Source organism: Triplophysa dalaica, chromosome 2 (assembly GCF_015846415.1).
Source record: "Triplophysa dalaica isolate WHDGS20190420 chromosome 2, ASM1584641v1, whole genome shotgun sequence".
Classification (NCBI taxonomy): Eukaryota; Metazoa; Chordata; class Actinopteri; order Cypriniformes; family Nemacheilidae; genus Triplophysa; species Triplophysa dalaica.
This window is the reverse complement of record NC_079543.1, coordinates 18,966,864-18,981,489: the sequence shown is the minus strand read 5'-3', so window position 1 is coordinate 18,981,489 and position 14,626 is coordinate 18,966,864. Positions and strand designations below refer to the sequence as shown.

Genomic DNA, 14,626 nt, shown 5'->3' with positions numbered 1-14,626 from the left:
ATTAACACATTTGTGTTCTGTCTAGGCAAATCACATAGGTTTTAGGAAATGATATCTTTTAAGCAAATAAAGATGTCTGTATGCAATATATTTTTATTGGGAAATGATGATTTTCTGTTTTTATAGTGATATTGTTTATATGGGTTTTTTTCTTGCACAACTCTTTTCCTTTTTAGGAAAGTCATTATGTTTTATATGAGTGCAGCACATTATGATAAGGAGTAATTCTGTTTTCTGTAATTCTGTATTTTTTTGTATACTTGTTTTAACCCTTGTATGGTGTTCATATTTTTGTTATTTAGCCAGTATCCCTGGGTCTAGTGGACCCACAGTATTACTCGACTTTTAAAATAATACAGCCATAAAAAGTTATGTAGAGATATTTTCGTCTGTTAAATCACATTTATGAAAAGAGGTGGTTTTCGTTTTTGTATAAAAATGTACAAGAAAATTACAAGACAAATTGTAATGTAATGTAATATAATATAATTTAGTTAAATAAATAAAAAAATATATATATTTTAAATCAGGGCTGTCATGCATTAAAATTGTTGCAGTAATCTAATTTATAACATTATTTGCCGTTTAATTAATCAAATTAATAACAAATTAATCTCTTGTCAAGTTTACATCATTAAAAGCCATTATTACAAAAACACAAAAGTAGCTTCAGAATTTTTGTTTATTTAAATGTTTATGCTAAAATGGTCATTTGTTTTTCAGAAGCTGAATCAGTATTTGTATATAATTATAGACTGAATTATAGGTTACCAACATCCTTAAGAAATATTTTCCTTTCCCCAGAAATCGTAATCAATCAAATTTATGAAAAAAGTGCTTTTCATTTTTTGGTGCAAAAATAAACTACTTGGAAAAATCTGTGACACGGGTAAAATACAAAATAATACACAATTATATATAATACCACTGCCCTTCTGAAACCTTGCAGCTCAATATTTTGTGATTTATTTTAATAAATCATTAATAGTCAGTCTTTATGTTTGGGACTTGGATTTGCAAATATCTGACCAATAAAAAGTGCTTGTCCACTTTGATAAAAAAGTTTTAAACCATTAAATCATGTAATTATATAATATTACGTTACACATTTCTTATGTTGAACGACATTTTAGTAAACATTTACTTAGTAAACAAAGTAAACATAAATAAAAAGGGTTGATTATCATTTATGTTCATGTATCATTCAGGGCTCTCACAACATTCACACAACCCAAGCCTCCCTTGGGTCAAATGAGTGGGCTAAAACATAGATAAACCATAGAGGATCATAATGGGTCTGAGACAACATTCCCGGTTGTCTTGCCAAGATATCATCTGTGATTTATGCATCATTACAGTTTCAACACAATTTTTCCCTTTAGTGCCACAGAAGAACAATTGCCCATTTGTACAGAAATGTCTGCTTTCAGATGTCTCAGACTTTGTGTCTACAGTCATATAGAAGCTCTTCGACTGAAAAGTCAGCAAAATCCTACACACTCAAGACCTGAAAGGTCCCTTCAGGGCACCCGTATTAATTTCCTAACAGCAAAACAGAAGTGCTATGCTTGCAATTTCATTCACTTTTTCAACTATACAAAGAAATTGGTCTTTGCCCTGTTTGTCAATTAAATGTCTCTTTTGTGCAAGTTCTCCTCAGTTTCAAACTATCGCTCTTGAACGTGGCTCTGCTGGGCTTGGCTTCACTATTGTGGGAGGAATCGGCAGTTCCCACGGCGACTTACCCATCTATGTCAAGAATGTATTCTCCAAGGTAAACAGAATAACTGGCACGGCTCACCACACTTAAAAGGAAGTTGAAAAGTTAAGCCAGTTTAGTAAATCTGTTGTTGCACAGGGAGCTGCGGTGGATGACGGGCGTCTGCTGGGAGGCGATCAGTTGCTGGCAGTAAATGGGCGGAGTCTGGAGGGTGTCACTCACACCGAGGCTGTTGAGATCTTGAGACAGACCAGTGGACCGGTTACTCTACAAGTACTCTCAAATAGATCACCGACTTGCTGATAATATCACATAGAAGACATTTTCACTTTTTCTGGAGGATGATTGTCATAAACTGAGTGAGAACAGATGACGGCCTAGTTCCACTTCTCAAAGCGTGCAGTCCGGCACACAGATGGCAGTCAAACAAACTAAGAAATGTGACACTGGATGTACAAGGGAAAGTGGGAGAAGCCAATAGATAATAGTGCTAAACTATGATTCTCTGTTATCGAAAAACATATCAGCTGTTTTGTACTGCATTGCATGAAATTGTCATTTAATTCACTTTTCAGCATCCGATAGTTCCAAAAGGAATTATATTAAATCTAAATTGTATAGATAATTGAGCATAATTGTAAGTGTGGTTCAATTATCTGATGAACACAATAGTGGAAAGTTGTAAATCACGGGATGAAATATTTATGGAACCATTCAGCTATTTGCTAATATAGGAACATTTTTACCGATCATAATATTTAATAATGCTGTCAGATTTATGTAGTTCCTTCTTAGCTCTAATGATTCAGAATAACAGTTCAGAGATTTGCCTTTCTACATCATGTGTATTTCCATATATTAGCAACATGTATTAATTATTGCTGTAAATAATAAAGTCTTTATGTTATGTATTGAGAAGTAATCTGCGATGTTAATTTTGGTTCCTGTATAAATACATTTCCTGCAGTCATTCGCTAAGGTTACAGAGATAAATAACAGCAATTATAATACAATTTAGTTGTTTTTACCATTCTGGGCCACCAACATCTGATCAATACTTCTGATGTGCATCATCAAGTAGAATGAGCCATGGAGATAATTACAACAACCAAACACAATACATCACGGTGACATAATCCTCATTTTAATCATTGAACCGCACACATTTACAGAATAATAATCTTCAGGCTAGTAATACACAATATCAGTCTGTATTCAAAAGTGCTGCCATAGAAAAGCTGAAACACTACGAAAGGATTTTTATATATCTATAAGTATCCAAAATAAAGGCAAAAATGCTAATATGGCAGATATTTATTTACAATTTGTTCATAAGTGGTCACGGAGTTGGAACTCTGCATCCTTTTTTGTATCCAGACATTCTTCTATTTTCCAATCTTGTTCCATGAGAGGAACCGTAACAAGTGCCCTTAATATTGTACATACCATTGAGATGACTGTACTATTAAGTGTTAACAGTATAATGCATGTGCTCAGTAGGATCCTTAAGATGAATTGTGTACTACATAATAACGTCAGTTACAAAACTATGCGTTCCTGGTCCCTGCAGTGTCTGCTCTTCTCACAACAGCTTAAGTTGAGTGATGGTTTTCAGGAAGTGCAGAAGTATGACTCACAGACACGGATTTCTGTTTATAGACCTGATGTCATTCCTTTTTCACCCCCTCGCATCTGTACGAAAACAGAGAGGGGCAGGGTCTGTCTCTCTTGTTCTTATGTTCTTCTGGTCTTTCCCTTCCCTTTCCCCTTGCCTTTCCCCTTCCCAGAATCCCCTGCTTTCTCCGGCTTGGCATCTTTTTTAGCTGGTTTGGCTTTCTTCTGCTGTAAGAATAGGAAGACAGAGATTGTGTGATCATTGATGCATTTTACAAACACAAAATATATTGATCTAATACTATGCAGCAAAACGTCTGTGAATACTGGGACTGTTATGTGCTTGTTTAATATTCAATTTTGTTCACTTCTAAGAGACTCGTATTATATTCTTGTACAATTTTTGATGTGTAAGGAGACCACATGAGTGTATGTGTACTATTATTCATCAGTTATATGTGTAGATATATTTGGATTTCGGTTTTGATATCTACCTTGATCATGGCATCTGCGATGACCCCGTCATCATCCTCTTCCTCTCCCTGGACCTGAGATTCACCGCCAAGTTCTCCGACGAGCTCAGGGTCAACGGCTCCTTTGCGGCTTTTCTTGACAACGTGTAAGGAGTAAGGGGTTAGATGAGATTCCTTATTGTATGCCCGTGTAAACGCAGCTTTCACCTGGCAAAAAATAGCAGAAAAAACAGATGATGTGGCAAAGTGTGGCACACACATCCAGATGTTTTATAGTTTCAACACAATTGACTTAGACTGAGCAGGCATCCGTCAAAGCAATGAACTGTCAAATGGACCACCAGTTTTGTGTCCTGGAGGGGTACGTCTACAATATGCTCTGAAAATACACAGCACTCGCAAACACAAACACACCTTAGAATCTAGTTTGGAGTAAGGATCTGGCTGTCCGCCCCATGTGCTGATCTCCATTATGTTATCAACATCCTCTTTGATGATGTCATAATCGTCCATAAGCTTCACACTCTGATTGGCTCCCTCTGCGCCTTGAGACTGCAGTGGCTCCAATATTGCAGAGCGCAAATACGGTAGATAATCCAGATTTATTGCTTCCTTACTGCTTAGCGTCCTGGAAATGAGAAATGTTGCAGACGTGATTTTATGAAAGCAAAAACTTGTTTAAGAACTTACTGCTTAAGATATGGAGAAAAAAAGTGTGTGTGGTTGTGTTCTTTTACTTTAGACTTGTGTGTGAAGCAAGCTCCTGGATGGTGCGACTGTATCTGCCAGTCGATGAAAACTTGCCCAACCAGCTGGGAAAAGTTGGAAACTGACTCATATATCCCCGCATCAGTTCCCCTGGCAACACGCTGGCATAGATCGCCTGAAAATAAATACACAGATGTATTACACAGACCTATGCAAAAATATTTAACCTGCGTCAAGCCATTTTTGTACAAATCAATGCTGCAATAGAGGCCAATTCAGTTAAGGGCGTATATTATATAACAAATGACAAAATTTTGTTTAGCACAGGAGTTAACTTGGTGATATTTCATCTGTTCATATACATGAGAGCTGGGCTAAAGCATAGGCGTCTCGGAAATGCAGTTGTTGATAGTTTTGTAGGTGTATACACTGAATTTAGCTCCGTTCCTTTCTTAATGTAAAACACATGCAAGGTTATCCGTTTCTCAAAAACACAGCCTTTAAAGTGACCTTTGCAGAAAGAAAACTTTTCACTTTTTTAAATAATGCAAGCTCCTTGTGCAAATATATCAGCTTTGTTTATATCAGATTTTGTTTATATCAGATTTTAGCTTTGTTTTTAGTTTTATTACCATCTTAAATTAGATTTTATAATTAAAATTATTGTTCATTTTAGTAAAAAAAAAATCTGCTACTATATAAGATTTATATATAAATTAGTTTTTGTTTATTATTATAATTTTTGCGCTTTTATACATTTTTCAGTTCATTTCTGATGCAAAACATTTTTCATCTAGTTTCAGTTTTTCAATAATTTTTATGCTGATATTTCATTTGATTTTAATGAACAGAAATGTTTCCTAAGTTTTAATTTTAGTAAAAAAAGGTAGATTTGACATTATTAAAATGTATCATTGCATCAGCAATGATAATTTGTACAGTTGCAGTGCATGTTACCTGTGTGGGAAGCAGAGACCAGGTCTGTCTGGAGCGGATCTGTTTGTCCACTAGATCTCCATCACAAATACTGTCTGCTGCTTTACTCAACAACACTAAATGATTCTTTAGATTTCCCCTAACATGCAAAAAAACAAAACACTCATTACATTCATACACTTTCGTCTACATCACTCTTTCTAAACTCTTATGAAAGTCTGCTAAAATTAGCACTTTCTTATTACTGCCTATACATGGGGTTTCTGCATCTATACGTAACTCACCCTGCCGCCACCGGTCGGACGTGTATGTAGTTCTCTTGCACAAAAAGTGGTGCTAATGAGTAGTCATGGAAGAAAAGGTCTGACTTGTCAATCAAAGACATATGAGCGGTTTCTTCTCCCGAGGCGAATACCTTTCGGCACACATCAAACGGACCCTGTGCACATAAACACACAAAGATACTTGTATTTATATTTAAACCACGCGTTGAGTCATCATGGCACCCATTTAACAGTGTGTGTCTATACCAGTTTCATGTCCTTCTTAGCATTATTAGCATCAGCTTTGACCCCGTCATAGGTCATGACTTTATCTTTAGCAGACCACATGCTCAGGTTATGCAGCACCTATTAACAGAAATACAGTGATAATGTGGCCATATTAAAGACATTAGGCAAACAGCAAATATACAGAAAAGTGATAAAAAATGATTCATTATAAAAGTTATGGCATTTTATCTTAAATAATTTTTTTGTTGTCACCTGTCGAATATCCTGATTGGAAGCCAGGATGATTTCATTAACTGCTGGTGGTGGGATCTTCAGCCCCTCTTTGAAAGCTATAGACATCACTGCCCCCTGAAGAACAGTAAGGAAAATGTAACATTCTTAACAATAAAAATTGTTGTAATGTAATAAATAGTTTGGAATGAAACATTTAATATTAGATTAAAAATCATATATTGAAGCATTTTTATAGCGCCTACTGCATTTACATTACATAAAACAATAGTACTCTTGTCCACCAGATAATGTACACTGCGAACATACAGCCATAGAAAAAAATGAAGCGACCGCTCAAAATTTTCATTTCAAATCAGCATTTCTAGATCTATGGTTGGCATTCCAGTGCAGGGTTTGTTGAATTTCAACAAAATCAAACCTCAAGAATGACAAAGTCATCCAAAAGCAATGTGAAAGACTGACAGCCATACAAGACACATAAAAACTGTGAAAAAATCCAGGTTATATAAAAAATATTTATATTTTTTAACCTTTTATTAATGCATATTGCATTGAAGTGAATATGAACATTTTCTCCAGTTTTCATTTTCTGCTAATAAATGAAAATAGAAACTATATTTCTCAAGGTACTTTATTTTTCTAATACTAACAATATTTTACCAAATTTCAATGTAAATTTTTTAATTATTGGTAAATGTAAATAAATACATGTAAATCTTTCTTTTATATGTATGTGTGGATGCGTATGTGTTTATAAATACAAAATTAATATGCACAGTACACAGACATATATTATGTAAACACAAACTTTCATTTCTGGATGCGATTAATCGTTTGGCAGCCCTTAATCAAATAATCATTTCATAAGCAAGTCAGCACCTTAATCTGCTCCACACGGGGTCTCTGAAAGCGCAGGTCGTAGCAATAGTTGGCCAGCGAGCGGATCTTCTGATGATTCCGATCATTACACATGCAGATGATGGGAATCTTCGACTGCTTTATCAGACCAATCATCTCCTGTGTGGGTCAAATGTCAAAACATAACAGTCAAAGCTACCTTAAAATCAATGGCTTTATAATATTTATTATATATCGCTTCTAAAACTATTTCCTAAAGGAAAAAAACAGAGCTTACTGCATAGAATAGTGCGTTGTAAAATTATTAGTTTGATCTGGCCATCCTTTTAGTATGAGGTTCAGATTTGTTTACTAATTTTTCTTAATAGGACTTTTATGTATTTTTCTTAAAATAAGGCTCAATATCTGTGATGATAACTGAACACTAGTTATGGATAAAACCATCTGCCAAATGCATAAATATGAAATGTAATTAACTTCTTCACAGCACAGCCTCTCATAATGCATTTTAAATTAAAGACCTTCATACAACCACAAACTATACACTTTGTAATAAGCCAATATGCCGTTTTTAATATGTCTTTTCCACTTATGCTCTTTGAGCACCACCTCTAGGAGAGAGAGAGACTGCAACTGAAAGTAAGTCTGTGTCAATGTTCATGTATACCTGTATTCCTCCTCTGTCTTCATTTCCTGCCATCCCGTCCACCTCGTCCATTATGAGGACATGTTTACTGCTTACTGTCTTTGATGCACCTGATGCCATTCAACACGTACACACAGCGTTTACATTACAATCACAGCCCAATCAAGTATGTCTTTAAGCTCATTGTCTACAGCCAAAACACACCGGTAATGCTACATTAGCTTTAACAAGTTATTCCACAGACGATAGTACGCTACCAGATAAATTAGCTGTTAAATGAGATAATCACCGGTGTAGAAGTTCTTAATGCTGGTGTTGTTGAGTGATTCGGCAATCACTTCTTTTAAGCTGTTCTTGCTGCGGGTGCAACTGGCATTCATCTCCACGTAGCTGTAACCCAACTCCTACAAACACACGTTGCACTCCATTAATGTGTTAATCTAAGCATCGACACATTGAACGCAGACATGCAGTGTTTATAATACACTAATGACTTGATCACTGAACGCCTTTGAATGCTTACACAGATGTTTTGGGAAGTGGTCAAGGAAACGTTAAGAAGGAACTGACCTCACACACGAGAGCAGCAGTAGTGGTCTTCCCGACACCAGGAGGTCCAGACAACAGAGCAGCCTTGAACCCGGAACCGTCATCTTTGCTCCCAAACTTACTAAACTTGACCGCTATGCACGAAAAAAATGTGTGTAAGAGACAAACCAACAAGAGAGTAATGCTGTGTTCACACCAAATGTAAACAATCGCAGTCTTTGCTCTTTAAGTCTGTTAATGTCGCAGAAACAAACAAACAAAAAAGTGAGTAACATTAAGCGACGGTAATCACGCCGCCCGATATACATCATTCGCCTCGCCGGGTGCGATTCCAGCAAACGTGCGTTAGACACGTCATACACGCAAGTTGAATATTTCAACTCAAGTGAGAAATTCAAGCTAAAAGCTCATTGACAACTACTGTTTGATGGGTCCGTAAGCGTGAAGACACTTGCCATTGCGTGATGGTTTTTTTACGTCACTTATGTGAAAATAACGAACTTTTTCCGGAAGTTTTAAAGAGCGAGGAACATGATTGTTTGTTGGTTGCATTATGGTGCGTTCACACCAAACGTGAACAATCGCATTCTATGCTCTTTATTACTTGCAGGAAAGGTTTTGTGTGTGACGTAAAAAACATCACGCGACGGGGAGCGTCTCTTCATGTTCGGACCATCATCCAGCAGGTGTCAATGAGTTCTTCGCGTTTTTAACTTGCTCAGTAATCCCACCGCCCGATTCTCCCCGCCTGCTGCACTGACTTTATATGAAATTTACTAGCGCAAATTGCTTAATTCGCGTTTGGTGTGAACGCAGCACTAGTTTGCATCTATTCGCATCTTAGCATTGACTTTGTATGTAATTTACTTGTGCAAATCGTTTTATTCATGTTTGTTATTTTAAACAGTGTCATGCCAAACATATCCACTTTTATATAAACAGAAAAAAAACTAATGATTTTAAATACTAACGTGGTGCTTTTCCATTGCCACCGTGATGTCTGTGCCAGTTCTGTAACCATCGTATAAGTTTGTTCGCACAGCTCTGATCCCCCTGCTGCCCGATCAGATTCTTCAGACTGCGGGGACGATATTTATCCACCCACAACAGGCTGTTTCCATCACTTTCTGTGGTGGAGTGAGATGCAGATGATGTTGACTTGGTCTGATCATAACTCAAACTTTTTTTGACGTCTGAACTTGAGCGAGAGGCAACAGATCTGTTTGAGGCAGATCCAGAATTAGATTTTCCAGCTGAAGGGCTTCTTTTGTTGGGGCTGGGCCCTTGTGGCGTGGCCTTCTTGGCTGGAGGAGTGCGTTTGCCTCTAGAATTCGGGGTCTTTACTGTAGCAGATTTACTCTGGAATATAGAAAACAAATTGACTGTCTATTGTTGAAAATGTATAATAAGTGACCTCTTGGTTATTCAGTGTCTGCTTGATGTCGGTTCACAGCAAGTAGACGCTCATATAAACATGCATTACTAGTGGCATTGTTTCAGTTTAAGGACAAAAAAGACCAAAAATCTTCTATAATATTTCTAACACCTACTCAACACATTTTTAATGACCGAATTTATTCTCCAAATGTTCCATAAGGAAGAAAATAAATTCCAAAAAATAATTTCAGTTTTGTTGCATAGCATTTTCTTTCTAAAACATGTGTATTTTTACACCCCCAGTGTCAACAGTGTGTGGAAGGTCAGGAATGTCTCACCTCGGCCTCCGCTGCAATTTCATACTTCGACTTTTTCCCTGGTTTGGTTTTTATGAGCTCCAGCAACTCATCTTCATTAATGATCTTAGTGCCAAAACTCTCCGCCTGAGGTAGACATTAGAGTAATAATTATGTGTTACATGAAAACTTCTAAAACTACATTAAAACTTTCAAACAGCAAATAAAACAGAAATCTATGGAAGTTTAAATAAAAAGATGAACAGTTTGGACAGATGAAACTATTGAATCAGACATGCATGAATTTAAACTAGGACCTTCTCTGTTTTTGAGGCTCCGCTGTCTCGTCCAAGAACAAGGTAAGTGGTTTTGCGGCTGACGTTTCCTGTGACCTTCCCACCGTAACGCTCTATTAGCGACTTAGCATCGTCCCTTTCCATAGACTCTAACACGCCTGTCACCACAAACACACAGCCCTCCAGACAGTTCTCCGCTCCCTAACAAACAAACAAGGAACATTGAGTCAAGACTTTATTAAGGACTTCAAGGCATGTTGGATTTTATGGGTGTGTGTGTTTACCTGTGGTATCTCTTTAGAGCCCAGTGACCGTGGGCCATCTCTGTTCAGATAACTTCGGTAGGCCGATGTGTTAGCCCGTTTCTTCTCGAAATCTTCAGGACTTGTTTTCTGAAAAGAAAGAGGTAGAAGGTAATGGTTCTCTCGCGCCATATGATCCCTTTAAAGATGATTTGATATAAACAAATGTTATAAATCGGGAAATGTATTAAGGGTTCGAACAAATTTGAAAGTATTACAGAGTTATTATAGTTTTAGAATTTTTTAATTAGCATTTACTTTGTAGTTTTTATGTTATTTTAGTTACATTTTTAACTATTTTTAATATGGTTTTGTCATTTTACTATTTATATTTTATGTTGCTAAAAGATTAATTTATTTTTATTTTTGTTTATTATAATAAAGAATAAATAAATATATATTATAGTTTTCCAAATACATTTTAGGCCACTATTTTATTTAATAAGTTTTAATTTAAATCAAAATAACCCTGGTTGCAGACAAACTTACCTCTGGTTTTGTTGGTGAAGTTTTACTGGGTTCATCTCCTTTACGCGTGGAAAAACTTTTTGATTTTGTCGTTCCCTCTGAAGCACTTCCAGTTCTGGGAGTGGCTGCACCTTCTGAGCGATTCGGTGAGATGAACTCTTTCTTCGGGGAGATGAACTCTTTCTTCGGGGAGATCTTAATCTGCTTTTCGCCTTTGTCTTTTTTCGTCTCCCCATGCTCTTCTTCTTGTCGTCTTTTCATTTGAGCCAGTTTGGAGCTCGTCTTGAGAGGGCTTTTTTTAGGAGATGGCTTCTTTATCTTGGCTTTGGTGTCTGAGGAATTGAGCTGCGAGCTGCTCTTGGAGGGGGAGACTGAATCAACACGAGCCTGAGAAACAAAGAGAAATGTAATAAACAGAAATGAGACACATGGGTTTTGTAAAGTGTTAAGAGTGCATTCATGTTTATGTGTACACACACATTCTTACCTTTTTTGATAAGGGGGCTTCATCAAGCATTGCTAATGTTCTTGCAAATTCCTCATCCTCATGAATCTGTTTCTCCTTCTAAAATGAATACACATACTGGTTATGTACATAGAGTGAACAACACAGCAAAATGTTATTCAGCTATGGCAATAGCATCTTTTTCTGAAGAATACAGATTCAGAATAAGACCAAGTTTCAGATTAATATAAGAACATACGTTTGCGTGTAAACACAGTAAATATGTCCTGAACTTACATCCATTTCTTCATCCATCTGAAGTTCTCTTGCAATGACTTCATCACTGAGCGAGCCTTCAGAATCCTGTGTGGCCTGGATTACACAACATTTATAAGAATATTTCTATGCTTTTTATGTAGCACATTTTTTAATTCCATCTACTCACTGCTTTCCTCTTTGCGCTGGCCACCATTTTCTTGTCCGACCTTTGAACACTTGAGCTCCCAAAAAAGTCTATAACTGATGTGAGTGTCTGTTTGGGCGGGGTCGGTCCTGTCTTTGGGGAGATGGTGGGCTGAGAACTCTTCAACCCTGCCTTCACGGTGGCAGTCGGGGATATGACCGGAGATTTAGACAATGTAGAAGATGCCTTGACCGGTTTTGTTTTTCCTGAATCCGATTCCTTTTTGCTCTTAGCCGTACCATTTTGTTTGGGTTTCGAGGACTTTTTCAGAGACAAAAATGTATCGTCTGAATCTGTGAAAAATTAGGATGAAAGTAAGGGCACATACTAAATAAATATTTCACAAGGGCATGTATAAAATAAACAAATAACTTACAATTTCAGCATGATATAGTATCGTGAGATAAAAACTTAATTTCAAGTTATTGATTATCGCATCTCACCAGAATCAGACACATAAGTAACTGGATGTTTCTTTTCTGGTGGAGCAGAAACCTCTTTAGAGCTTTTCTTGGTTTTACTCTCTTTCTTGTCTTCATCGGAGTCTAAAAAAAGCCGAACACAATGACCGAGCTTGTTATAGTTTACCAAAACACAAACATAACTCATAAACTCATTTAAGTATTTTAACAACATCCATTTGGTAGTCAACAGTGATTCAAAATCTGATGTTGTGCATGAACCTGAATCGATTATGGCTCTTTTCTTTCGTTTTCCAGTGGGTTTCTCGTCAGATTTAGGACTTTTGACCTTAAAGAGAATAAAAAGAAAGAGTGAGAAAGACTATAATATTGAAAGCGTGCGACTGATAGCGATCCAGTAGGATCAATGAGTGTGTGAGAAAGAGATAGCTGTCATTGTATAAATATTATGAGAATGTTGTACAATCATACCTTTAATATAAAACCCTATATATATATATGTAATATAAAGGGAAACATACAGAAACGCATTTGTTTCTACCTTGGTCTTTGATTTTTGTTTCTTCTTCGGCTCTTCATCGGTGCCGCTGCTTCCGTTTAAAGGTTTTGGCGCTGCAAGTTTGGTTGGCGCAAAAAACCTCCTGATGTCCTGAAACGATAACATTTGGATTACAGATAATTACAGATTTATTAAAGTATAAAATACGTGTCGTATAAATGTACCATAACTAACGCAAGTTGAGATTGCACGTTGTTTAACGTTACTGTTTACATATTACAGTTAACACAATGACGGTGCTTGTTATAGTTTACCAAAACACAAACATCGGAGATACACCGTTATAAAACTGCATTGCGTTTGGATTTAAATTACATGTACTCGCTAAATTACTTTAGCAACTTTCTCCATACGTAACATTATGTAAACTATACGATACAATAAATCGTTAAGTCAAGGCTTTTAAGTGTAAACAAAATAAACGAGAGACAGTACGGACAAGTTTAAGGAGATATAACGTTAATGCACTTGTTGACAGCATGCATGTAACGTTAAATGTTGCAGAGTTAAGCTAACTGCGCTCTTGTTTTAGCTAAACACCCAGATCAACTCCATTGAGCTTTGCGTTTATTGTGTCATCATTTGTATACATTGCGCATTCATGATGGGACTCACCATTTCTTAGCATGTGTCAATATCTTTATTTTTGGACAGATTTCGGGACAGTGGTCCTTCTCCACTCTTCTTTGGCGCCAATGATACTGAGCTTAGGCGCAGCGTGATGACGCACGGATGGTGTGCAAGCGCGTGAGCTCCGTGGATCAGCGCAGTAAAATACCAAATGATTCCCTTTGATTCGTTAACTTATGTTTATAGAGAATTGACATTTTACAATGTACAATGCAATTATTATTTTATTAGATATTTTGTAGTAACATTACACGCCTAGCAGCATTGCAATACAGTTGTGGACAGTAAGAAAACAAATAATTGTGCATTAATTATTTTGTATGAGGATATCTTATTGTGTAAAATATATTATTGCAAGATTGAAAAGATGTTGATCAATGACAGACCGGTGATTTCCAGGGTCAGGAAGTTGCATATGCATTTATGAGGGTAACGTTAATATCTTAAAGAAAAAACATGCAAATGTGTTGCAAGCAGTCCATGGGATGCACTACAGTATGTACCACAAGCTGATGGTCAAATTAGATTCTGATACTTTAGTTATAACCTCCTGCTGTGTTCAGGATTCATAACTGTTAGTTACATAACTGTAAAACTTGTTTAATGTCTAGTTATAAAATATTCTTATATTCCTAAAATATTAATAAATTAGGCTTAAGTACACATTTTAGGTTGTACATAGAAACAATCTACCTAAATAATCACAATTACAATAATTTTACCAGCTGCAGACAGTAGTATCTGTTGCCTAAATTCTATAAAGACATAATTAATATTGGAGCATAATGGTACAGTCCAGCCACTTGCTAAATTCTGCATTTTATTTAAGAAATATGTTTAAAATACACCGCAAATTAAGCTCATTTTAATGTTCAGGTGACAGACAACAGTAAATATTTTGAAACCACTAAAACGTTATTTGGAAAAACTTAATTGTAACCTGCCTAATAGCACAGCAGTGTTGCATGTTATTATCTGACAAAGCCTTTGTTAAATCTAATGGTTATTCTTCAACAATTAGCAACACAGGGCACAGCCATTTTCTCTTATCTGAATTGGTGTTCAATTATGCACATCCAATTATACAACACTATTGGATAATAATGTGGTAGCAGATA

At 36.3% G+C, this 14,626-nt stretch overlaps 2 protein-coding genes across 2 annotated transcripts in view; one reads left to right on the top strand and one right to left on the bottom strand.

Annotated features, from left to right (window-relative positions):
- The window catches only part of si:dkey-92j12.5 (multiple PDZ domain protein), a 36,952-nt gene extending 34,321 nt beyond the window's left edge, over window positions 1–2,631 (top strand). Inside the window, 2 exon segments of the mRNA XM_056740349.1 lie at window positions 1,651–1,774; window positions 1,859–2,631. Coding sequence (XP_056596327.1) covers window positions 1,651–1,774; window positions 1,859–2,023 — 289 coding nt within the window. The 3' untranslated portion in view covers window positions 2,024–2,631.
- Window positions 2,632–2,851: 220 nt separating this feature from the next.
- Window positions 2,852–13,606, bottom strand: rfc1 (replication factor C (activator 1) 1). The gene is made up of 24 exons (XM_056739792.1): window positions 13,494–13,606; window positions 12,861–12,968; window positions 12,581–12,647; window positions 12,341–12,442; window positions 11,880–12,190; window positions 11,732–11,806; window positions 11,477–11,554; window positions 11,011–11,376; window positions 10,504–10,611; window positions 10,241–10,420; window positions 9,966–10,070; window positions 9,222–9,609; window positions 8,272–8,384; window positions 7,991–8,105; window positions 7,723–7,811; window positions 7,077–7,214; window positions 6,216–6,311; window positions 5,982–6,080; window positions 5,736–5,890; window positions 5,473–5,590; window positions 4,545–4,690; window positions 4,222–4,435; window positions 3,829–4,014; window positions 2,852–3,562 (listed from the first exon to the last, which is right to left on the bottom strand). Exons 1-24 carry the CDS (start codon window positions 13,494–13,496, stop codon window positions 3,455–3,457), a joined length of 3,468 nt encoding a protein of 1,155 aa, XP_056595770.1. The 5' UTR covers window positions 13,497–13,606; the 3' UTR covers window positions 2,852–3,454.
- Window positions 13,607–14,626: the final 1,020 nt, after the last annotated feature.